The sequence below is a fragment of the Eleutherodactylus coqui genome, chromosome 5 (assembly GCF_035609145.1).
Source record: "Eleutherodactylus coqui strain aEleCoq1 chromosome 5, aEleCoq1.hap1, whole genome shotgun sequence".
Lineage (NCBI taxonomy): Eukaryota > Metazoa > Chordata > Amphibia > Anura > Eleutherodactylidae > Eleutherodactylus > Eleutherodactylus coqui.
Window position 1 is genome coordinate 238993109 of NC_089841.1, and position 26661 is coordinate 239019769.

Sequence of the window (26661 nt, forward strand, 5' to 3'; positions counted from 1 at the left end):
CGGTGCCTCAGACATTGCCACAGGGGTTCTTACCATAGGATATCTTGAAAACATGACCTGTTGGGGTGCCTTGAGGACTGGAGTTGGGAAACACTGGTCTAGTATATCCTTTGTCTCTTCTTTTACTGTGATTGTCATTTAATTAACATTTTTACTTAGCTTGCAGGGTCCATCAATTTTGATGTGTGAAGCTTCTGGTAACTGGAGTAGTGAGCCTCCATCCTGTGAACTTCTGAATTGTGGTCCTCCTCCTGTTGTTAGGGATGCCATCTCCAAAGGAAGTGTCTTCACCTCTGGAAACACAGTGACATACACTTGTAAAGAAGGGTATGACAGTCAGGCTTTCTCATATGACTCCAATATTAAAAGATACACATGAGTACCATATTGTCGTGTCAACTGTCAAAATGTTTGTCTAGCTTAATGTATGCAGCAATCATATATGGGCTGAATTGGATATATAAGGCTTCATTCATATCGGGCAGATCCAGCATGACATCCCTGACAAAATAGCACAAAAGTTATGTTCAGCATGCTGGACGCCTGATCGGCCAGCATTACAGTTAATGGGTTCACCTGGCGTAATCCAAGTCCAACATGTGGCCACAAACACACATGCAGATGTACAAGCGGCCTATTTTAAAATGTTAATGAATTACATTTTTGAGATTTTGTAGTACTTTACTACTGGCTGTAATTTATTGTTAAAAGCATAATAATGCAAAGGATGTTATGTCAGCCTAAAAAAATCAGTTTACTGCACACAACTGCTAGGAAACCAGAACCTCCAACACAAATGTGAAACCACCATTATCTGTAACAGAAACTGGAAGACTTACCCGGGTTTGCACTGGACTAGAGATAAGCGAGCATACTCGCTAAGGCAAACTACTCGAGCGAGTAGTGCCTTATGCGAGTACCTGCCCGCTTGTCTCAAAAGATTCGGATGCCGGTGGGGGAGAGCGGTGAGTTGCGGGAGTGAGCAGGGTGGAGCGCGGGGGAGCGCCCTCCACCGGCACCGGAATCTTTTGAGAGGAGCGGGCAGGTACTCATATAAGGCACTACTCGCTTGAGTAGTTTGCCTTAGCGAGTATACTCGCTCATCTCTACACTGCACGTGTAACTGTTTGTTCCTTGTGCTGTTAAAAACTTTGTTTACTACTGAAACAAAGCCAGCATCTTTATATCACCACACCAAATTAACCTAATTGGAATGTTTTAGGTTGGGTTTCAGCTCATATTTTGCTTTTAGCAAATATATTGAGAATAGTAGGTCCTCAAGAGATGAAACCCAGTGTGAAACATTCAAAAGTGCCTGATTAACCTATGTGGCAAATTTAGTTTGGCCATATTCCGATTTTGCAAATATGTCATGTATAGTACTTCTTCAAGAGCTGAAGCCCAGTCTAAAACCTTCCAAAGCATCTGATTTAGCTATGTGGTGCAGATTGGTCCAGTGTGTCTGTTTTTTTCTAAATATTTCATGAACAGTAGGTTTGTCAGGCTCAAACCAGGGACCTCCTGTGCTCCAGGTGGCACCTTTCTCCACCGAGCTATCTAGACCTTTGGACAAATTCCCCTAGCCTAGTTTCTATGTTCCTGTTTACCTAGTTCCTACTTCCTTGTCCTGACCCTGCCTCTGTCTTTATTAAACTTGATTACCTCTTGCTGACTCCTGGCTTTCTCTCCTGTCTACATTACCCGCCTGATCCCTTGTACTGCATACCATGATTACCCGTTGCTGACTCCTAGCTTTCCATCTGACTACTCTCCAGTCCCGCAGCTGCTACACCTGAGGCTCCACCTTAGTGCCTGAACTGCTACAAGGTTGTAGGGAGCTGAAACCTTGTATAAAACCGTACGAAGTGCCTGATTTACCTTCGTGCAAATTTGGTGCAGATTTGTCCAGTGGTGCAGATTGGTTTAGTCATCTAGCCATATTTCTATTTTTTGTGAATACATCATGAATGGTAGGTCCTACAGAGCTGAAATTTAGTTTGAAACCTTACAAAGTGCGTGATTAACCTATGAGGCAAATTGTGTGCAGATTGGTGCAGCGGGTGCAGATTAGTCATGTTGTTTGGCTGTACTCTTATTTTTTATGTGAATGTGTCATGAAAGTAGGTTGTAGAGAGCTAAAACCCGATTCATTCATTCATTCATTCATTCATTCACTTATATACAGTATATAAAGATAAGGCCTACAATCACTTCTAAAACTGATTGTTGAATATAAAAATAAGATGGTATTATAAGATTGATTTCACTTTAAGATTACCATGCATTCAGTGGGAATTAGTATGCAGAGTTGATGATTATGCATTTTATCCATTTTTTTACAGTTACACTTTAGCTGGTTCAGAAACTATAACCTGTTCATCGACTGGAAAATGGAGTGGGAATATTCCACAATGCATGGCTGTTTTATGCGATGAACTTCCAAATATTGACCATGCTTCTTCAGACAGCGTTCATAGACTTTATGGAGACACTGCCTATTATTACTGCTCTGATGGGTATAGTATGGTTGACAACAGTAAACTGTTGTGCAATGCTCAAGGAAAGTGGGTACCTCCAGATGGCAAAGAAATGCCTTATTGCATAGCTGAGTTTTGTGAAAAACCTCTTCCTGTCGCTTATGGTATCTTGGAATCAATCAACAAAGCAAAATTTGTTTCCGGAACAATAGTTACCTTTAAATGTATGGAAGGCTTCACACTAAACACATCTTCTAAGATTGAGTGCTTGCGTGGTGGACAATGGAGCCCATCAGCTACAACAATTCAGTGCATACCAGTCCGTTGTGGAGAACCCCCTGGTATCAAGAATGGCTATGTCATTGGAAATAACTACAGCTTTAATGCAGTAGTAGCTTACAGTTGCAATAAAGGGTTCTACATAAAAGGTGAGAAGAAGCGGACGTGTCAGACATCTGGAGAATGGAGTGGTCGCCTTCCAGCTTGTCATCCAGTGTCCTGTGGACAACCGCCTGAACTCGAAAATGGGGTTGTAGAGGTGTGTGTGTTCACTTCGTTTCTTTTAACATAACTTGATTGTATCTTATTTGTAACAGCAATGTATTAAGTTTATTTATTTACATAAAGATAAAACCAATTGTGCAATAGATACCCTGTTACCCCGAAAATAAGACAGGGTCGTATATTAACTGTTGCTCCAAAAAGAGTAACTTTTTTACATGTATAGCTGGCTGGACACTATTTAAATTGACTTTTTTAATTAACTCTAACAAGTGCAACTTTTTGGAGTAGGGGTTATATTTCAAGAATCCTCAAAAATTCTAAAAAATTATGTTGCATCCTCAAAAATCCTGAAAAATCGTGCTAAAGCTTATTTTCGAGGTAGGTCTTATTTTCAGGGAAACGGGGTAACTTGAAAGACCCGATAATCAGGAAGTACAGTCATATTTGATGACATTTTACAATGAAACCCTTAAAAAGTTGCAATTTTATTCAGCATGTTGTAACACTAACAAGAGACGGTTTACCCTCAGGCTGCTGTGAAGTTTATTTAAATGACAGCAATATAGTAGCCCTTCCTATTGTTAGACCGAAATGGCTGCCTCAACCGAAGAGATGTATAGCAATATCTATGTAAGCTAATTTCACATATTGCTAAACTTTAACTACTCCTCGGATGTAATGGGAGTCACCTGATGTCAGTGCATGTGCAAGGGGAGAGGGTTAGTCACACAAATCGGTGCAATGTACAGACCGTGATTCAATGACTTGGCAGTACTGTGTCCATCCCGATGAGTCCAAATATCTCATTATCACACACCATGGCCCCTAATTAAACTTAATTTTCTAAAAAAATGCTAACCTGACATGCTTACCAAGGGCATGGTTGCAATGGTATTGGCTTAGTATGTCAAAATCTAATGATAGGTTCCCTTTAAAGAGACTTTACGAACTTGAATGCCCCCCTCAACCTAAAGTAATGAATAATAGTAGAAAGGACTTTGAGTGAAAATGTCTAATGCATGTTGTGTGATGCTGCCGAAAACAATGGGTGCTGCGATGCAAGATCACGCAGAAAGATAGAACATGCCGCGATTTGTTTCCTGCATCGCATCGCTGTGCCATGCAAGAATACATCACTCATGTGTATGACCCCATTCAAAGGAATGGGGTTCATATTTGTGCGTCTCGCAATGCGCAAATCCCGCACAATTTTTCACCCGTGTTAAGGTAGCCTTACTATTGTGTCTGTCACCCCCATTTTGTATCAAAACAAGCCTTTGATAATTGGCAGAATATGATCAAAGTCAGCTTTTTTTTTGCTTTTTTGGCTGTCCAATATCTCTAGTGTTAGCCAGCTACAGAATCGAAATAACTAGAAAAAGTTCTGAACTAGCAAGCACTATGAGATTTTATTCCCGATGCTTGCGGATTTGTGAATGCAGCTCTGGAGTATAATATATAAACTTGCATGACTTTTTATGTAGATTAATTCTATGTGAAATGGTCTGATGGTGGACATACACTTCTCAATGTTCAAGGTTATTCAAAGTGGAGTGTTATAAATAATAAAAGAAAGTTTTCAAACTGAAAAGCCCATAGAGTAAAAATATAAAAATAGTATTTGAAATACTTTGTGTTCCAGACGTATACTTCTTGGCAGCTAGAGGTAAGTTGAATACATTTTTATATGTTGCTAATATGAAACTGCTTGGCTTTGGGTGATTTAGTGATTGGATCCTGCGTGAAGAATCATAATGATGCTGAAGGTTAATATAACCAGCAGCCAGTAGAATAGCATAATATCAAACAGCAAAGGGAACTGGCCTTCTAGTGTTCAATAGTTATAAATAAGAAAATATGATAGCACCTCTGAGACTTCAAGTAAAATTTAAAGTTAGTTATGTATTACCAAATACTTGTGCTTACTGGTCAAAGAATTTCAATTTTGATAATATTTTATTCAATATATTTTTTTTTTCTCTACAGAATAAAACAGGTATTGTGTTTGAGGATGAAGTAACTTACACCTGTAAACCTGGATACAAATTAGTTGGTAGCAGCAAAAGAGTATGCCAGTCCAACAAACAGTGGTATAGTGAGTCGCCGCCATCATGCACTCTACTAAGTTGTGAAAAGCCACCACCCCTAAAAAATGGTGACATTAAAGGGGCAACTATTGATGTTGGCTCAAAAATTGAATTTGTATGCGATGAGGGCTATGAACGTATTGGGGAAAGTAGTTGGACTTGTCAGAAAAATGGAAAATGGGACAAAAATCAATTACCCAACTGCGTGCCATCAAAATGCCAAGAACCACCACTGATAGAAAACCAGTTAGTACTTAAAGAAGTTGCAAATGAAACTGGAGTTGTGAAATTTTCCTGTAGAGAGGGCTATGTTCTCCAAGGCTCTTCAGTTTTACGATGTCTTCCATCACAGCACTGGAATGATTCTTTTCCATTATGCAAGCTCGTTCTTTGTCCCAAACCACCAGATATTGATTTTGGAGACCCCAAATCAGTGCCATCTCTACATTATGGGACAACAATACAATACACCTGCATGGATGGTTTTCTACTTAGAGGGCTATCTGAAATAACTTGTGAAGCAGATGGTAATTGGGGTCCAAATCTTCCGAACTGTGTTCCAGTTGAGTGTCCTCAACCAGATGAAATTCCTAATGGAATTGTTGATGTTCAAGGACTGACTTATCTCAGCACTGTTCTTTATACATGCAAGCCTGGATTTGAGTTAATGGGAAATGCTACTTTAATTTGTGGGCCAGTAGGACATTGGCTTGGTGGTCTGCCAATATGTAAACCTATCACATGTCCTGGAGCTAAAGATATTCCAAATGGCAAACGTTCCTCAGACAGTCTTCATTTTGGACAAACTGTAACCTATTCATGTAACAAAGGGTTTCGACTTAAAGGACAACCTATTATTACTTGCATAGAAACAGGAGAATGGAATGCTGATCCCCCAACTTGTAAAGAGATAGCCTGTGATCCCCCTCAAGCGATTAACAATGGCTTTGTAGAAGGAGCTGATTATAGGTATGGTGCCATGATCATTTATAGTTGCATGCCTGGATTTCAGCTGACTGGACCTGCCATAATTACTTGTGAGGATTCAGGATGGTCCAGTCCGACTCCAATGTGTGTTCATACAGATTGTGGTCTCCCACCACATATTGACTTTGGACAGTATAGCAAATATGATGACAACAAAATAAATGGGGATCGAAAACTTGAAATATACAATGCACCAATCACTACCCAACCTCCGATTACTCTACATAGTTACCACAAAGATGGTAATTATTCTCTTAGGGACATTACTAACGATGTGCCAGAATTTTTATATGGAACTTTTATTTTGTACACTTGTTACCATGGCTATGAAATGGTTGCATCACCACTGTTATATTGCCAGGAAGATGGTAGTTGGAATGGAACTGCCCCTGCCTGTTTGCCAATACAATGCAGTATACCTATAGCTCCTGAAAATGGCATGGTACAGAATACAGATAATTCACTTGACAGCACTGTTCATTATAAATGTAAGGAAGGATATGAACTTATGGGGTCTGAGAACAGCACATGTTTGTCTACAAAAAAATGGAGTAATGACATCCCACAATGTGTTATCATATTTTGTAAACCACCTAACGGGATACTAAATGGGTGCATAGAAGCCTCAAATTACTCATATATGAGTGTTCTGAATTATAAATGTGACATAGGGTACAGAATACATGGCTCTAACAAAAGAACATGTCAAGAAGATAAACAGTGGGATGGAGAAGAACCTATCTGCATTCCTATTTCTTGTGGTCAGCCCTCTGCCCCAATAAATGGACAAGTCAGAGGAAATGACTATCATTATGGAAAACATATTGAGTATCAATGCTTTGAAGGTTTCCTGCTCAATGGTGATAAGAACAGAAGCTGCCTTGAGGATGGACGCTGGAGTGGAACAATGCCTAAATGCTTACAAATCACATGTGAAACACCACAGGTAATTGTTAATGGGGAAATAGAAGGGAGAGAATATAATGTTGGAAGCATTCTAATATATAAGTGTAATCAAGGACATAAATTAGAAGGAAGAGCAAAGCTTACCTGCCAAAAAGATGGGACATGGGATGCAAAAGCCCCAAAGTGTGCTCTGATAGACTGTGGTCCTCCCGAAGATATTTCTCATGGTTTCCTTAACAGTTCAGGCTTTCATTATAATGAATATGTACAATATTTTTGCTTTCCTGGTTATGAAATACATGGAAGTCCAACACGGCAATGTTTAGCAAGTGGCTTGTGGAGTGGAAATGCCCCAAGTTGCCTTCCTTGTGAATGCCCTAAACCATCTGTTCAAAATGCAAAGGTTGTTGGGGATGACTTCAGTTGTGGTCATTCAATCAAAATCCAATGTCATGATAGTTTCAAGCTGTTTGGACATTCAGAACTCCACTGCGTATCTACAGGAAAATGGAGCCCGGGCTTTCCATACTGCGGAAAGGTTTCTTGTGGCCCTCCACCTATAATTGCAAATGCATTCATTAATGGAAGTAGTTCAACACTTGAGAATGCAATCAAATATACATGCTTTAAAGGCTACGTTATGCAAGGAAAATCAGATCTTGTATGCACAGAAGAAGGGAAGTGGAGTAAACACTACCCTACTTGTCAGTTAATTTCCTGTGGACCACCACCGGTTATTCCTAACTCTGTGACAACTGGTGATTCCTACACTTTTGGAAGTGTGATTGAATATCGGTAAGTTCTTTTGTTTATGACAGCCATAGAGAAGCTTCTAGTATCATTTTCAATGTTAAATGTAATAAATGACTTGAATAAATACTACGGAACTTTAAAATCTAAGGATTACATTGTATTCACCTTAAAACACCACTACTATGTGTAGACATTTACCGAGAGTGAAGGTTCACCCGCGGTCATCTTCTAGCATGTCTTTTAAAGGCTTGTCCAAGGTCACAAAAGAAGGAATCTGTTCTTTTTCATGGCTGCTCCTGTCTATAGACCATGCCTGGTATTACAGCTTAGCCTCACTTTATGGGGATGAGCTGGGATCCCAAACATAGCCTATAGATAAAGTAAGAAAAAAAAGCTGATCCTTTTTTAACCCTGTGGTGGTCCTAGCAGTAAGTCCTCTAAAGTGTTCTGTATTGAAAGGCTTCTCAGAGTTATGAAACAAAGGGTCAAGCTGCTTGGAGGAGCGTCACTTCCTTCGCCTACCAATATATACGGACCCCAGCTACCCTACATATATAGCATTTACTGACATGTAAGTGGTAACTGTTCCTTTTAAGAAAGCTCATTTGCTAGACGCAGAGGCATGTCTAGTTAGGGTCTCGTATTAAAACTAATTGAAAGTCCATAGCCCATTTTACAGTACAGCGTGAACAAATTTGACTTTAATTGGTTGCTGTAAGAAATGGTGCAGGTATTTCTCTGAGACACTTTTGATGCAATACATGCTTAATAGATATGAGCGAGCATAGAAAATGCTCGAGTGCTCGTTACTCGAGTCGAACTTTCAGTGATGCTCGAGAGTTCGTTTCGAGTAACGAACCCCATTGAAGTCAATGGGCGACCCGAGCATTTTTGTATATGACTGGTGCTCCGCTAAGGTTTTCATTTGTGAAAATCTTAGCAAATCACCAAAGTCATGTAAAAACCACAGAAATGGATAGGGCAGGGGAGGAGCAACATGCAGGGCTGCATTTCGGGCTCCGAGGTCTCACTATTAAGCCACAATAGTGGCAAGAGTGAGACCCCCCCCCCCCTGCACTGTCAGCATAACGATCGTTCCCCTCTGCCACAGCTGTAACAGCTGTGGCAGAGAAGAACGATGTTAGCCCATTGAATTCAATGGAGCCGGCAATTCAGCTGGCTCCATTGAAAGCAATGGGCTGCCGGCGATCGCGGGATGAATTGTCGGGAAGGGCTTAAAAATATAAGCCCTTACCTGAAAAAGAAAGATTTTAGTGTAAAAAAGAATAAAAATGCAGGCATTCTCTTCAATGGAGCTGCTGCTGCTGCCCGCGACTCCATTGAAGACAATGGTCCGCTGGCACACCTGAATTCTTTTTCAGGGAAGGGCTTTACATATAAGCCATTCCCTGGAAATGAATTAAAAGTGATTTAAAAAACAAAAAAATAGATACTCACCTCCCTTCAGCTTCAGATTTTAAATCCCCGGCTGCTGAATACTACTCAGTGCAGTTCAGAAGAACTGCTGGCCAGACGTGGCTGAACTCCGGCTGCAGCGGAAAGGCGAGTATACATTTTTTTTTTTTTTATACATTTTAGGATGATTTTCAGGTAAGTGTATTGCCGGCTCCATTGAATTCAATGGTCAGTGCTCGTTTAATCGAGACGAGTACCACGTGGTGCTCGTCTCGAGTAACGAGCATCTTGAGCACCCTAATACTCGAACGAGTATCAAGCTCGGACGAGTATGCTCGCTCATCTCTAATGCTTAGGATAAGGCTAGTTGTCAACATGTGGCTGTGCAATTTAAAATCACAATATTGCACCACTACATTGCAGCTAATAATAGGAAAGGTGGTCACATCGTGACCTGCAAATTACCATGACACAAGAATTGGCAGAAATCCAAACCTACTGTACTTCAGTGACATCACATTCGTCATCATTAGTTCTGTCTGGCCACACAGCATTTGTGGTCGTAATGTTGCGTAGCCACAAGTTACCACGGATCTCTAGCCTTAGTTGGTACTTTTCAGCTACATTTATAGTCCTTAAACCTGTACTGTCTTTTATGAACACATTAGAATAAAAATATTTAGCAACGTTCATGTATTCAGGTACATTACATGTGTTAGGCATTGGAAGGGTCATATTTCACAAAAGTATTTTTATTTCAGATGCATAGATGGCTGTATAATGGATGGAGATACGGCGACAAAAAGTTGTGTAGAGGATGGATCCTGGTCAACGGGAGAAATTTCTTGTGTACCAAGAAAATGTAAATTACAGTCAGATACAGTAAAAATCAAGGCAGATTATGATATCAATAAAACTGTAACAGTCGTATGCAAAACTGGTTATACATTATCGGGACCAAGCACTTCAACCTGTATGGTAAATATGCATTTATATTATTATGCATTTTAACATGTGCAACCGTAATTCCAAAAAATTTGAGGCAGTGTGTTAAAAGTAAATAAATGTAAAGAAACAAAGAATGTAATGATTGGGAAATGTCATTTAACATATTTTATTCGCAATAGAACACGTTTCAGAAAGGGAAAGTGAGACATTTTTCCACCTCATTAAAAAAAATTAACTCTTAGAAATTGATGGCAGGAACACATTTCACAAAAGTTGGGGGGTGGGGGGAGCATGTCTACCACTGTGCAGCATCCCCTCTTCTTTTTATACTAAGAATAATCTATATTCATATAGCGCCAACATATTCCACAGTGCTTACAGAACAGGGGGAATGGAAACAAAACCACGGTTATATAGTAATCATTTGATGGAGACGGTAGGGGTGAGGGTCCTGCTCCAACCAGCTTAATACTACAAATTATGGGGATATACAGAAGGTAAAGGGGCTGGAGATGTGCAAAGTATGGCGAGGGGGAGAGTTAGGGATGCTATACAAATAGACAATGGTCAAATTGAGCCATATAGTGGCCGAGTCGGTATAACTGCAGGAGGTGGTTGATTACAGTTAGCAGGGATTGCAGTTGGTAGGACAGGGAGCATGTTATCAGGTGGAGTACAGAGGGGTTTGGTTTAGGAGATGTGGTATGCCTCCCTTAAGAGGTGTGCTTTTAGAGCACGCCTGAAATTATGTGTGTCAGGAATTGCCCTGATGGTTCCAGAGGACTGGTGCTGCTCTAGAGAAGTCTTGGAGGCGGGAACGAGAGGTTCGAATTAAAGGGGTGCTTAATCTGATTTTGTTAGCAGAGTGGAGGGCATGGGCTGGGTGGTGGCTTGAGATGAGGGATGCAATGTAGGGCAGCGCAGTGCTATGGTGAGCTTTGTGGATGAGAGTAGTGAGTTTGAATTGGATTCTGTATTTGACAGGCAGCCAGGGCAGTGACTGTCAAAGGGCGGAGGCATCCAAGTAGCAGCTGGACAAGAGGATGAGTCTGGCTGCTGAATTTAGGATGGATTGGAGAGGGGGAGTTTGGGCTGGGAGAAGACAATCAGAATCGAGTTGCAATAATTGAGCCGAGAGTGGATTAGGGCAACGGTGAGCATTTTTAGTGTGTCCAGGGTGAGAAAAGAGTTGTTTCTTGTGATGTTCTTGAGGTGCAGCTGACACATTCAGGCAAGGGATTGGATATAGGAGGTAAAGGAAAGATAAGAGTTGAATATAACCGTAAGACAGCGTGCGTGCTGTCTGGGAGTTATGGTGCCACACACTGAGATGGAGATGTCAGGATAAGGTCAGTTAGCAGGGGACGGAACCACCAGTAGGTCAGTTTCTGAGAGGTTCAGTTTTAAGTAGAGAGAAGACATAGTGTTAGAGACAGCGGACAGTCAGTGGCATTCTGAAGAAATGGTGCTGTGATGTCACGGGAGGAGGTGTATAACTGGGTGTTGTCAGTGACAGACAAATCTCCTGATGCATTGTCCAATGGGGGCTGTGTATATGGAGAAGAGGAGGTGGCCAAGGAACGAGTCCTGGGGTGCCCAACAGCAAGAGGAAGGGAAGAGGAGGTAGAGCCTGCAAATGATACACTGAGTGGTCAGATAGGTAGGAGTAGAACCAGGGAAGAGCAGCATCCTTTAGGCTGATGGAGTGAAGCAGAGTGAGAAGGAGGTCATGGTCAACAGTGTCAAATGCTGCAGGGAAGTCATGGAGGATCAGTAAGGAGTAGTCACCCTTCAATTTAGCTCTCAGGAGGTCGTTTGACACTTTTGTAAAGGCGGTTTCTGTCGGCTGTAGAGGGCAGAAGCCATACTGTAAGGGGTCAAGAAGAGAGTTTTCTGAGCGATAGCTTATAAGGCAGGAGTAGACCAGACATTTTAATACTTTGGAGATGAAGGGGAGATTTGAGATGGGTCGGTAGTTGGCAGCATCATTTGAGTCAAGAGTTGGTTTCTTTAGCAGAGTGGATATGATAGGATATTTGAATGAGGGGAAAATGCCAGAGATCAGAGAGAGGTTGAATATGGTGGTGAGGTGGGAGATGACAGAGGGGGAGAGAGACCTGAGGAGGTGTAAGAGAAGAGGGTCACTAGTACAGGTGATGGGGTGAGCTGGGGAAAGCAATCTGGAGACTTCTTCCTCTGTCAGTGGTCTGAGTACAGAGAGTGAGCAAGAGCTAGATGCAGTACTGAAGAGACAAGGGTCTGGGATAGTCTGGGATTGGGAGGTTATTTCTTGTTGAATGTTGTCGATTTTTCTTTTTGAAGAAAGCAGCCATCTCTTCAGCACTGAGATCCATCACTGGGGGTTGTAGTTCAGGGCTGAGAAGGGAGGAAAAGTGTTGAAGAGTCGTTTAGTTTTGTGAGTTAATGAGATGAGAGAGGTGAAGTAGATTTGTTTGGTATGGTGGAGGGTTAGGTTGTAGGTTCTGAGCATTAATTTGAAGTACAGAAAGTCTGCAGACTTCTGTGACTTTCTCCACAGCCATTCAGCACTTCTCAAGCCCTGCTGGATGAAGCATGTTTGAGACGTTAGTAAGGTTGCCGTGATCTGTATCGGACGGGTTACGTAACGGGGGTGCCGCTTCATCCAGGGCCTGTTTGAGAATGGTGTTGTAATGTGTGGCAGCAAGGTTGGGGCAGGAGAGGAAAGAGATAGGGGACAGAGAGGGTCTCAGCAAAGTTTTGGGCATGAACGGCCTGAAAGTTCCTGTGCATACAGTAAGTAGGAGGGTCTGGGCAGATGCTAGGGAGCTTGACAGAGAAAGAGAGGAGATTATGGTCCAAGAGTGGGACAGGGGAGTTAGTGAAGTTAGAAGCAGAGCAGAGACTGAGGAAGACTAGATCAACAGTATTGCTATCTCTATGAGTGGGAGAGGCTATGAGTTGTGAGAGACCAAGGAAGTAGGTGAGCGATAAAAGCTGAGAGGCAAATAAGGAGATGTGGTCATTGGTGGGGATGTTAAAGTCGCCTAAGATGAGGGTTGGGATTTTGCAGGATAAAAAGCGGGGGAGCCAAGCAGCAAAGTGATCCAGAAACTGGTGGGGAGGACCTGAGGGGTGGTAAATAACTGCTACTCTCATGGAGAGTGGATAGAAAAGGTATAGGGTATGTACCTCGAACGATGGGAAAGAGAGTGAGGTTACCGGGGGATTGACTTGAAAGGTGCATTGCGGAGAGAGAAGAGCACCTAGTCCTCCAACTTGACTGTTTTCCAGTCTTGGGGTATGGGAGAACTGTAGGCCATTGTGAGACAGTGCAGCAGGGCAGATGGTGCCAGACTGCTGTATCCACGTTTCTGTGAAATCTAATCGGTTAAGAGATTAAGCAGTGAAAAAGTTGTGGATGGTTGGGAGTTTGATGCATGCTGACTGGCAATTCCAGAGAAAACATTGAAAAGAGACAGGGAAGGGTAAAAATGGACTAGTGCTTAGGCTGGGATGGTGTCTCAGTGAAGCAGGTGCGGGGTAATAGTTAGGAGCACAACAGTCTCTACATATCTGGGAAGTAAGAAGACCAATCTTATCTAATGTAGGATTCTAGCGGCTCAACAGCTAGGCACAAAAAATTGTGTGCCTTTTGTAAGGTTTTCATTACTTACACCATTTTAAGAGTGGGTGTGGCTTGTTGGAAGGGTACATGGCTGCCCCAACTTGACAGATCCATGTATAATTTTCCAAAAGCTGGCAAAAAATTCTACCAAAAATCAACTCCTGCTTGTAGCCATTGTAGATTTCTTTTTAGGTGCACAAATGTCCTGAGATGCATCTAATGTATAACTTTTCATACATTAGAGACCTCTTCCTTCTGCAGGAATCATATTAACATCATCTGAAACGCCAGTCTTAATAAATGTCCCCCTTTGTGCATATTAGTCGACTTTCCTATTGTTTACTCCAATAATGAAGGAAATGAAAGGAAGCAATGACAAATGAGACTAAAGTTTGCACCCTTGGTATCTCTTTCATTAATTAAACTCTATAACTTTAATTAAACATTAATTAAACTCTATGGTTCTGTCCAGGGTTCTGTCTGAATACAGTTCAAATGGTATCTCAAGATGGAAAGGCACAGCATGCACAGCAATCCTGTGTGAATGCAGCCTTAGGTGACATTCACAGAAGCATACTGTAACACGTCCATAATAGGGGTCTGTAATATGGATGTATGCAGATGATACTGCAATTGTATGTCATCAGTATTTGATCTATATTTGCTGTCTTTGGCTTTGTTTTCGACTGTGCAAATATGGATCCATATATGCCCTACAGGAAATGTTACCAATGAATGCAAATACAGATCAAATAGCGATGGCATACCATTACATCCGTATTTGAACCACTTTCTATAGACTATAATGATTGTATTTCCCTCACAATATGGATAAAGGTAGTGCATGCTGCATTCTAAGGCCTTAGTCAGACGGGCGTTTTTTCGCACGATTTGCGGATCGCATGACGGATGCGCATCCGCAAATTGCGTGACCGGTGCCCGAAAATTGCCCGAAAATCTGCTCCTAGCCGTGTTTCATTAGACACGGGCTGGAGCTGTCCAGCGCATTGCATTCAATGGAGCCGGCAATACAGCCGACTCCATTGAAAGCAATGCGCTGCGGGTGAGTGTGGGATGAATTGTCAGGAAGGGCTTAAATATATAAGCCCTTCCCTGAAATTCATCCAGAAAAGTGTTAAAATAAAAAAATATATATATACTTACCTGCTCCCGGCAGCCGGAGTTCCGCGCGGCCGGCCTGCAGTGGGTGTGAAGGGGGTGTGAGTCAGACCTGCCCCCTGATTGGCTCAGCGCTGAGCCAATCAGGGGACAGGTCTGACTCACACCCCCTTCACACCCACTGCAGGCCGGCCGCCCGGAACTCCAGCTGCCGGGAGCAGGTGAGTATATTTTTTTTATTTTAACACTTTTCTGGATGAATTTCAGGGAAGGGCTTATATATTTAAGCCCTTCCCGACAATTCATCCCGCGCACGCCAGCAGCCCATTAGGCTTGAAAAAGACTTAGATTAAGTCGAAACGTCGCCATTTTATGGAGCAATAAATCCCTTTTTTTACAATCTCTACACCGTTGATGCTGCCGCCTCCTTGGATACCAGTTCTAACTGTACTAACCTCTCCCATTGCTCCACCCCCATTTTTATTTCTTTGTCCCACTTAACAGTCTACATTATCTCCCCCCCCCCCCCCATCTCTCTGATTGTATATATGGGGATAACATATGAGGACATCTATAAGTGCACAATCATAATTCTAGTGACAAATTAGACTTTTAAAATAGACTTAGAAGTGTGTGAAATGCCAAAGAACACCCAAACACGCAGCCTAAGAATATTTGCAATATACCTAGTATTAAAATGGGATAAAGAAACAATAATCTCTTGCCAATACTTACTGTATATAACTTCAGGCATAAGATACAATGTGCCTGAACATCAAAACACTTAACACACTTGCCTGTATCTTTATTACCAACATGAAAGAGAAATTTAGCAGAATAATACAACCTATGAGTATCCTAAACTGCATGACTATATGGAAATGATTTATTAAAATTTCAGTGCTATAGATCTGACTCCAGTTATTCTAAGTACAAATCCTTATCTGATAAATTATGCAAATATTAAAAGTTAGTAATGCTCCAGCAATTTGCCGCAGTTTCCTGTTGACAGTGAGTGTCTTTTGCAGAATGCTTAGTATGAGCATATATTGGATTTGGACGTTGACATCAAACACATGGTCTCCCTTGAAAGAATATGTTACTGTTCAAACCACAAATGCAGCTATTAAAATAAGGTCTATTTTATCATTTAGACAGATGGTAACTGGTTGCCTCCTTTGACTGATGACATATGTTCTCCTATATCATGTGGTCAGCCTTCTGCTCCTGATCACGGCACAGTCTTTGGCTCAAGATATTTCTACAAAGATACTGTTCTCTACCAATGTGATGCCGGATACGAAATACATGTAAGTACATATGCATTGCCGCATTCAATTTTTTTTTATCAACAATGAAATATAGATATTAAAGGTAAAGTACTCAAAGCTTTCTTAAAACCCGATCATTAAAGTACTACTTGTTTGGCTTTTTTCTGATGGAATCTGTCCAGTTCTCCTCAGTTTACTAAGCCAGTTGTTGAAATCAGTCCGTTTGCTAAACCCAGAAGAAGCAGTGTCCACATATGGTCCCATCCCACAACTTCTGGGGACAACCGGGGGCAACCTACTTACTGTGGCTGAAGAGTCCAAACATGCAATGTGCTCCTCATATCTGGTTTTCTGCGCTGTCTTTTTCCCGTCCATTGATAGAATACCTGTCTCCTCTCCCTTTCTCCTTCTTTGTCACTGTAGTGTAAGGCTGCCTATTTTTTATAAAATGAGGCACCTGCCATCAGCTGTGAAGACCAGGAATGGGGACAATGGCAGCTGACTTTGCATCCCATGATGGCCAATTCCAATGTCACTCCTCAAATTAGCCTCTAATAAATAGCTTCTGCTCCGACCTATGTGTATTTGGAGCGGAAGTCTTCAAGCTGACTTCCTATTTAGTGGCCAGCGTTTGTAACTGCGGGCCGGCTCTTATAAAAAAAAAAGCAATGAGAGCCGTACCTGCAGTTACAAGCACTGGCCACTACATAGAGGTCAGCATGGAAGCTTTTGCTCCAACCTATGTGTTATTGTGGTGCTGACAACATGCACCCGCTCAGCTGAACAGTCAGGGTCCCGACCAGCGGACCCCGGCCAATCACCTATCGATGACCTATTGTGATGATAGGTCATCAATAGTATTTCACTGGAAAACCGCTTTAATTAGAAGTTTGAATCCCACTGCTGCATTTATTATGCAGAAAATAGTAAATGGATATTTGCCTTGTGAAATGGCAAACCTGTGAAACACTTGTGCATGTCTTCTTCTGAAGTTCCATACTGGAGCTGAGGGAGAAATTCATGTCATAACATTATTTCGCCTATCTTCTCCATTCACAAGACTGTGCTAACATTATATATGTCAGCACAGTCTATGGAGGTGCTGTAGACTACCAGTTACCCCTGTGAAGTGGTGATCTAAAGTCATGGTGATACCCATCATCATGTTTACTGCAGATCTTGCTATGAACCCAACTCTAGTCATCTACTTTTGGAATATTACATGAATAGTTGGTTCCTAAGATATGCTTCAATATCAGATGGGTTCCAAACAAAATGTCCAAAACGTAAGTCAGCCTGAGTGGAAATGTTATGGTTGCTACGTTAGAAAGCAGCCATAGAATGATGTAGTGATAAAAGAACTGCAATACGACTCGGATAATGCAATGGTGTGAGAAATACTATCAAATGGAAGGATGTCAAAGTCAGTTAGACAATCAAAAGAGAAGGATGCCAAATAGTACATGATGTGTATCGACTTCCAAGCTGAATGACACTGATATCCATCACTACTCTACAGAAAACAACTATGAAGCAGTTGCTTAGTCACATGGCATCTGTTATAACCAACAGACTTCCACTGTAATAAGACAGCCCATCGTATGGTAGAAAGATACATTGGAACAGAGACAACTTTGAAAAACCACAATATAGGGACATTTAGCCAAGAATAAATGATTCTACCAGTAACCCTAATTGTTCAAATGTTCCCATCAATATATTTTGGTGTATTAGTATATGTCATATTGTAGAATGTATTTAAAAGGACACTAACTTTTCACACAACTTATGCTTATCTAACATCCTGTGTGTGTATCATCAATTCTGTAATATACTTGCATATTTTTTTTTTTCATACTATTTGAATCAAGTTTGAAATGCCTGCCACCGGGGATCTTTCTTCCAGCACCTTTGTAATTCACTGCCTGTTGTTAGACATTTAGCTTCTCTAGTAAAAGGAACATGGAAACACTGCTAGTTAATTCTGTAACGGAGGGTTGGATTTTCAGATGCTGCCTTGCAGGTGATTGGAGCATAGGAAGGGTGGGAGAAGAAGTCCCAGGCAATATAATACTGATAGAGCGGCTGTTTAAGAACGCCTGCCGACCTGTCAGTGGATTGCAAACAGCAGGGCAAAAGAAAAAGAAAATCTACCTAGAAAACTGAATTTATAAGCTCAAACTGGGTGCAAACAGTCATGCAACAGCGACAAATGAAGACTCAAGTTGGTTTTGAATTAAAAGAAAAACTCTGGTATGCTTTAAAAGGTGATTTACAAGATGGTCATGTGATTGACATGGCAAATAGAGGCCCCGTCCAGTCAGGGCTTCTACTTCCCAGAAAACCGATTTATTTGTGTTCCATCTATATTTTTGTGTACTAATACTGTAATGCAAACTTGAGAAGTGACCTACTAACCTTAAAGAAGAGTCTCAGACATGCCATATTTACAACCTTCATTGTAATTCACATATTGTAGCAGAAGGCATTTTAAAGCATCCAAATGCTGCCTAATTTACAGGAAGAGAAGATCTGAAGTGAGCGCCTAACAAATACAGTAATTGATGATAAATTACACTCATGCATATTTCAAACAAGCCAAATGTTTCTTACGGATCATAGGCACACTTCTGAGAAAGAGAGTTAATAGTCTGCTTTCAAATTTCATAAAAATGCGCTGCAGAATCGTAGCTATTATTTAAAGGCACGGTGTGAAGAATTTCTTGAAAATGAATATAAATTTCATTGTGGGAGATGGACCTCATCTGTAGGCTGCATTTGCAAGTGTCCTGTAATGACGAAAATGTTATCAACAGGAATCAATCAATTATTATGGGGAAAATCACTTTCTAAATATCAATAATCCTGAATTAAAAAGATTTAAAAACACTCTAATATTTTGTGCACTCGGCTGTATTATTTCTTTTACAGAAGATGTATGTTAAAGGGGTTTCCTACTAATGACCCTTATCCTCTATCCACTGGATAGGGGGTAAATTTCAGATTATTGGGGGCATGGTATGACCACTAAGACCCTAGGCACCTCAAATTGTCCAATAGAATGAAGCAGTGGTGCACATGTGTGACCACCACTCCATTCAGTCAGGTTGCTGAACATGTTGATGTTCCTCCGCTTCATAGAAGTGAATGGATCAGTGGTCGCACATGCACACCACCGCTCCATTATCATGGAGAATTAGGGGAGCCAGCGATCCCAGCTATTAGATCCCCTGTGATCCTGTGGATAGGGGATAAATGTCATTAGTAGGAAAACCCCTTTTCCATGCCAAACAAAGGATCAGCTCCCATCTTGGGTGATTAGGAAAGTCTTTGACTACGCTTCTCCACAGTTAAATAGAAGACATACAGTCTATTCTAGATTAATACAATATGTTTTATAGGAATTTATTATACGTGCATCAAGACTTTTAGCTATTATTTTTTGTTATTTAACAGTGGTATGACTTGAACTGCAGGGCTCGAATGAAAAGTTTGCAACAGGGCCCGCCAACTATAATGCTAGTAATTATTAGGAAATTATAGTACCAGTGTTTCTGCTATATGCACGTCACAGACAGAACTGCTACATGTACATCACATACAGCTTTGCTACATACATTATTCATACAACAAGGATTAAAAGCAGCAGAGCCCCCACTCTGAACACCATCTGGTCATGTGACCCCAGACTGCTCCCACACAGGTGACTGATCACATGATGGTGACATCATGATAGGTCTTGTTAGCACACAGCTGCTGTAGGTGTTCGTTAGCATTCCATCCCCTACGACCCCCCGCAGCCTCAGTTGCAATGGAATAGTAACAAATGCCTAGCCCGACAGCAGATGTGTGCTTACAGGACTTTTCATAACATCACCGTCATGTGATCAGGGGCCGAGCATGTAACTCACTTATCATTGCTCCACCCCTGATCATCTGGAGTGAGTTACATGCTCCACCCCTAATCACATGATGGTGACATCATCAGAGATCCTTCAACCAGAGGTCATCCTGAGTGAGTGAGTTATGCATCACCTACAAACCCCCGCCACCTCTGTTGCTTTGGAATAGGACCTGGGATGATGTCACTGTCATGTGATCAGGGTGGAGCACATAACTCACTCACTCCGGATGAACCACCATCATGCTCCATCCCTGATCATCCGGAGTGAGTGAGTACATGCTCCGCCCTTGATCACACGATGGTGATGTCATTAAAGATCCTTCATCCCGAGTGAATGAGTAATGCATCCCCTACAAACCCCTGTGGCCTCATTTGCTATGGAATTGGACCTGTGATGACATCACAATCATGTGAACAGGGCGGAGCATGTAACTCACTGACTCGGGATGTAGAACCTATGATGATGTCACTGTCATGTGATCAGGGGCGGAGTATGTAACTCACTCACGGACAGACAAGTGGTTGTTAGTATTACTTTCCTTATATGGGGAAGATCGACCTTATAGACCCCCTCAGACTTCAGGGCCCGGGCGCAACTGCATGCTCTGCACCCATTATAGTTATGTCCCACAGCTACAATGCTTTTTCGAACAATTAAAATTATTTTCCAATTGTTCTAGTCTCAAAAAAAAACCTTGTTTGTGTATGACTTTTTAGAATTTCCATTGAATTAATTTAAATTATAGTACTTTCCAGGGCTGGTTGCACTGACCATGCTGTTGATCCTGAATTAAACTGCAACCAACTGTTAAACTTGGCTTAAGGAAAAAGTGTTCCATCAACACTTTTTGATCTAAGATTTGCGAAACCAAGCTCACTTAATCAGTGATCAAAAGTTGAACCAAGAATAAATGTCTCACACATGGTGATTGATCAATGTAGTCAGTCGATCTTCCCAGCATTCATAGTGATAGTAAAAACTTGGCCACTACTAGCAGCAAATGTGGATGTAATTTCTCCTCCCAGGAAAATCCAATCAGGCTATCAGCTGGATCTGCTATCTTGGATTGTGGCTGCTAAACTAAGTTCAACTAGTTTGATCTGCCAAAATTGGGGAATCAAATTGACCCTAGATTTGAACCAGGGGCACAGGCTACATTGTGTTGGTGCAATGTTTTTCTACTTGATCTTATATCAACTCTTGTTGATCTCAGATCAAACCTTTGGTGCAATGGGCCTAAAGTCAAGCTATTGCCTTGAGCTGCTTAATGTGTGAAGCTTAACATGCAATGTCATAGACAGGATATCCTGAATCATAAACAAGTCATCCTAATTAGTGTTTAGGTCACATCATGCCAATGAAACAACAGTGAAGAGTGGGATGGTCCTACAAGCCAATGAAGGCGCATACATTTCAAAGAATTAATTTATAGTGGAATTTGCTGAGATATCATGTTTAGACTTTTTCACTTTCTTACGTTTATTCATTCTTTTTGTGTTCTTATTTAGGGTTCCATTGAAAGAGTTTGCGGAGCCAATAAATCATGGAGCGGAGTGGATCCTCAGTGCCAAAGTAATTTGCATTATTGTTATAACAACCGTTACATAGTGTCTACTTGAAAAATAATTGCCTGAACAAATTACTGTAGCTGTAGTAGTTTCCGAAGAGCAAACAAGTGGGCAAGTTTACCTATTAGGTATCCTGCACATGGCAGAATGTTATTCCAGAGCTATAGACACTGTATGGTGCCTTATGTTGCCTCCATATGGCGATATATTATGGAGATATTCCTATTTAGAAGCATTGCTTCGAGTTTAGAATAACTGTGTAATATGGCATACAGTGGAACATGACACAATTACTGTCAGATTCATACAGGGTCCGACTGAAAACAGTAGGGTCCCATATGCTGTATACTTATAGGTGCTTCATTAATATGAGCAACAAGTATAACAAATTTGACCCTCAAAAATAATCTCTCTTAATAATCTACTACCTCTTCCAAAATGTAAGAATTGTGTTTTCTAAGACTTTTAATTGGTGTGGATTAATGGGCCCTGGTCTTTTTTCCTTGCATCGTAGTATTTGTTAAGCAAGCACAGCATTCTTAGTGGAAGCCCAGAAATAATGAAGTAGTGTAGAGTTTTATCTCTGCATTTATGAAGTTGGCAAGACAATGTGGAGAATACATTTGTAATAATTTTGACTCCAGCTTTCATAAGTTAAAATGCTTATCTTTCAGAGAAAATAGAAATCTATTTTCCTTCATTTCAGCTAGAAACAGACTGAGTTTTAGTAGGAGAATGGGGTTTAGGATCTATTCATGCTAATCTCACAAAAGTAAAATGGTTTGTATCGTTGCGCTCCATAGGCCAAAGATACACAACTTTTCACTGTGTCACATTAAGTTTACAATTTCATGCTGTTAAATCACAACTAATGGAATTTGTCAGGTTTCATTTTTTGGGGACTGTTGAGGTCCCATAATCTTCATGTCACAATGCGATCACATTCACCATTATTAGTTGTGATTTAGTAGCACAAGATTGCAATCTTAGTATTTTGCAGCCAAAGTTGTCATGTAGTCCTAGCATAAACCCGTTTAGGACCAGGCACTGTAAATATACGGCGCCTGGTCATGGGCTTAAAGCCCGCCATATGTAAAATTACAGCGGAGCTTTAAGTCTCCTGCTTCTGCAATCAGTCAGAGAAAGGAACTGGTTATCAGCTGTTTGTGACATGTTTTTAACCCTTCCTCCTGCCTTCTGCTTCCCCGAGTACACAGTGCTCAATGAGCACTGTGTACTCAAAGTGAAAGTAAACTATAACTTTCACATTGGGAGCCCCGGGGGTCATGTGACCGCCTGGGTTCCCTGCTACAGCAGAGCTGGAGGGTCAAACTAGACTCTGGATGACTCTGCCAGTGACTGATGTCACTGCAGGGGCTGTTTCCCCCTGTAACTGGGGCTCCTATGGATGCCCCAGCTGCAGTGGGAAAGTGTCAAATAAAAAAAAATAAAAAAATAAATTTCCCCCAGTGGTCTTACATGACGTCATGGGAGACATAGATAGTAAAAAAAAACCAAAATAACAGAATAAAACAACAATACATACATAAGAAAGAAAATAACACAAAGCCGATGCCAACAAAAACCACCGCCGTATGCGCCCTGTAAACCAAAACCACATATACTATATATCAAAACGTCCAAAATAAATAGAGGAACCCATTCCCATACTTTATTTTAGCATAAATACATTTAAGTAAAAAAATAACTATAAATGTAAAAAAAATCATTTTAGCATTTTACCCCTAATAAAACAAAAAACAGAAAAATAGGCAGTGAAAAAGATATAAAAAATAGCCCTATATGTCATGGGGGAAAAAAACGCGGTAAAAATCATTTTGATAGCTAAAGGAAACAAAACAGGGTAGTAAAACCGCCACATGGGTAAAATCCCTGAAAAGTGTCTTAAGGGGTTAAAGGGGTATTTATAGGCTCTTTAAAAATTGACATTTTTTTTAGAATGGCTTTTACTGCTCATTAAATTGATGATCTTGCAAAAGGACGCAAGACAAGCATAATGCTGTATAGTGATTGTGAATATTGTTATTAGGCCGATATTGTTTAGTTTAGCTAATCTATAGTATTTTCATAATTATTTCAAAACACTTTCTTTTTAGAGATTTCTTGCAACCCCCCAAAGCCAATACAGAATGGTATCATCCAGGGCACAAGCTATTTTTTTGAAGATGAGATTCACTATAACTGTAACCAGGGATTTGAACTTCATGGACCATCCCATAGGATCTGCGATGTGGATAAACAATGGCGCCCATCTCCTCCTACGTGTGTGAGTAAGTAGCTAAGTGCATCTTTGCCTTAGAGAAAAAAAGTTGGTTCAGATATCAATTCCAATAATATTTAGGTACATTTACTATAGCTAGATTCAAAAGATTTCATAAAGTGAAAAAGTTTAAGGTCACACGAACATGCCATATGCTGCAGTATGGCCAATCTGTAGCGTCTAAGATTGTGATCCAGGATCAACATTTTGTTCCTGTCTGCAACAATGTATCGGGTCTATTTTGTATCCATTTTGCCATCACATAGATAACAAATTAGCAAAAGACTTACATATGTTGTCAAAAGTTGATATCAGTAACATCAAATTTTCCATCCATCATCCTATTCATTTCAATAGATAGAAATCTGCCAATTCTTCACTTTTCGATCCTTTGTATTTCATATACAAATCAAATCAATAGATCAACATATTAAAACTCTGGATCTAGAACATGTGTTGTTCTATTAATACTAATGTAAAAAAAATCAATAGAATTGTATATCAGACTATAGAAGCCGTAGCGGCAGACTATAGGAGCCAAGAAAGCCAAGTAAGCAAGTCATACTTTCTCTTCTTTGTGAAGTCACCTTGCATAAGTGCTAAAATCCATTTAATACCTTTCCTAAACCAGTATTAAAGGGCTTCTCCAGGGTTCTCGGAATTGGTTATCAATAGTTGACCAGTGAGGATCTGACGCTTCGGACCGCTTAGACCTTTTATGAAGCCTATACTCTAATTTCAGCAGTAACAAAAACAATGAAATGGTTATGAGCACTTCTGCCTGTTCAACAAACAAGGAGAGAGCAAAGAAAGAGGTCTGGAGAGGAAGAGAGAATATATGTAGGGGTGTATTGGGAGATTAGGGCAGATATATATGGATGAAACAAGTTGTGAATAGCTTTAAATATTATTGGTAATATGGTGAAATCAATATGCTGGGCAATGTATGGCTATTGAAGGGATTGGCGAACGGGAGGTGTGCGGGTGGAAGAAGGGGTGAGGTAGATTACCTTGACAGCAAATTTAAGGGTAAATTCAAGAGTTGCAAGAGTATTGGATGAGAAGCCATAGAAAATAATGTTACAGAAATCTTAGCGGGAGCTGAAATGGGCATTAGCAGATATTTTATTGATACTATGTTAAAGAAATAATGGATACAAGAAATGTTTGAAGTGGGGATGGCAGAAAGTGGTAAAGGCTTGGATGTGTGGCTTGTAACACAAGGCACAATCAAAGGTTACTAGAGAGAGCAAACTTGTGAGATGGGGGAAGTAAAGAGTCATTAACTGTGATTGATACAGTAGCTCTAGTTAGGGGGTTGAGTGAAATTGGAAAAAGATGATGAATTCAATTTTCTTCACGTTGAGTTTTAGGAAACGGGAGAAGAAAGAAGATCTAACCGATAGACGGTCTGGCATTCTGAATAGCAGAGGTAACATTTGTGCCAGCGAGGTAGTGTAAACTCTAGTCTCATCAGTATATAAATTATACTGAAATCCATGGGGTGGCTTGAGCTGTCCTAGGCCAGAAAATGTAGATGAAGATCCAAAGAGACTAACAGAGAGAGAGCAAGAAGATGAGGTGGTGTGGGAGTGGAAGGTATTAAATGTGCTATTGGTGAGGTATGAGGAGATCTAGAAGAGGACCAAGTCACCAATAATCACTGTTAGTTTGGCTATTTTCCTTATTGATAAGTAATTGATGGAAACTTTCTTGTGCCATTATGCTGGTTTAGGTGTTGAGTGTGGGCCTTACCCATCCGTACAAAATGCTGTAGCCATTCCCACTGGAAATGCATACAAGGAAACTGTTATATTTGTATGCAATAATGGATATCATCTCATTGGGACGCTGAATATAACATGTCTGGCTAATGGAAAATGGAGCCAACCTCTGCCACAGTGTAAAGGTAGGTAATTGTAATCAGGTTAATCGATGCTGTGCAGCTATTCAGTTTACTACAATTTGTAAGACCTTAAAGAGAACCCGCCATATTGAACATGTTGTCCTAACTAAGGGTAGCATGTTATAGAGTAGAACAAGTTAATGACATTAATGTATACAGTTTTATTTGAGCTTATTATTACTTGTAGTTAACTTATTTTAAGTCCCAGTGTTATTGGTGGTGCTCGCTCACCTCCTATCTCTGCAGCCATCAGTATCCTTCTGCTCCCGAAATTCTGTGCAGCAGACGCCCCACTATTCCTCCACATACTTCTTCTGCCCACAGGACGTGCATGTGCTTCGGCCACCTCTCAAACGGCCAGCTAACACCCAGCTCTCCTGTCTCCAGGCAATACCAGTCATTTTAGAGTTATTTAGGGAACCTCCTCCAACTGGAAAGTGCCTGAACAAGAGGTTCCTAGTATTCCAAGTGAAGGTGTTCCAGTATTCTGCTTGCTACACAGTTTTGACCCTTGCCTGTATACCCAGCTTTCCTGAACTCTGCCTGTTCTGACCACGGCCTGTTTCTTACTACGTTTTGCTTAATTGCCACCTGCCTTGACCTCCAGCCTGATTTATCATATTTCATAAACCCAACTAGCCCTGACTTTGGCCTATTATACTCACTACACCCTTGCCTGTTCTTTTGGGATCACACTGCAGTGCCTTTTGGTCTCCATAGGTCAGTTGTCACTGCACTGGGAATACTCCTGGGAAAACAACTTGGGGATTCCCTACAGTTGAGACCAGATCCGTCAAAAATGGTTTGGAACTTAAGAAAAAGGGGCCTCTTAGAAGTAGCCCAATGTCAATCAGTCAGTGACATAGGGGTCCACAGCCGCTACACTCTGTGCTTGTGAGACTAATGGGTGATCTCATGCAATGATT

The 26661-nt window shown here is 40.9% G+C and overlaps 1 protein-coding gene across 2 annotated transcripts in view; it reads left to right on the plus strand.

Moving 5' to 3' along the window:
* The window catches only part of SVEP1 (sushi, von Willebrand factor type A, EGF and pentraxin domain containing 1), a 293083-nt gene that overhangs the window by 234147 nt on the left and 32275 nt on the right, over positions 1 to 26661 (plus strand). The window contains exons 36-43 of one of the 2 annotated variants that reach the window (XM_066604385.1): positions 160 to 327; positions 2343 to 3015; positions 4968 to 7756; positions 9892 to 10108; positions 15959 to 16114; positions 21489 to 21552; positions 23666 to 23835; positions 25565 to 25732. In XM_066604385.1, coding sequence (XP_066460482.1) covers positions 160 to 327; positions 2343 to 3015; positions 4968 to 7756; positions 9892 to 10108; positions 15959 to 16114; positions 21489 to 21552; positions 23666 to 23835; positions 25565 to 25606 — 4279 coding nt within the window. In that variant the 3' untranslated portion in view covers positions 25607 to 25732. Of the gene's footprint in view, positions 1 to 159; positions 328 to 2342; positions 3016 to 4967; positions 7757 to 9891; positions 10109 to 15958; positions 16115 to 21488; positions 21553 to 23665; positions 23840 to 25564; positions 25739 to 26661 lie in introns of those variants that run through there. The other variant, XM_066604384.1, reaches the window with a different exon arrangement.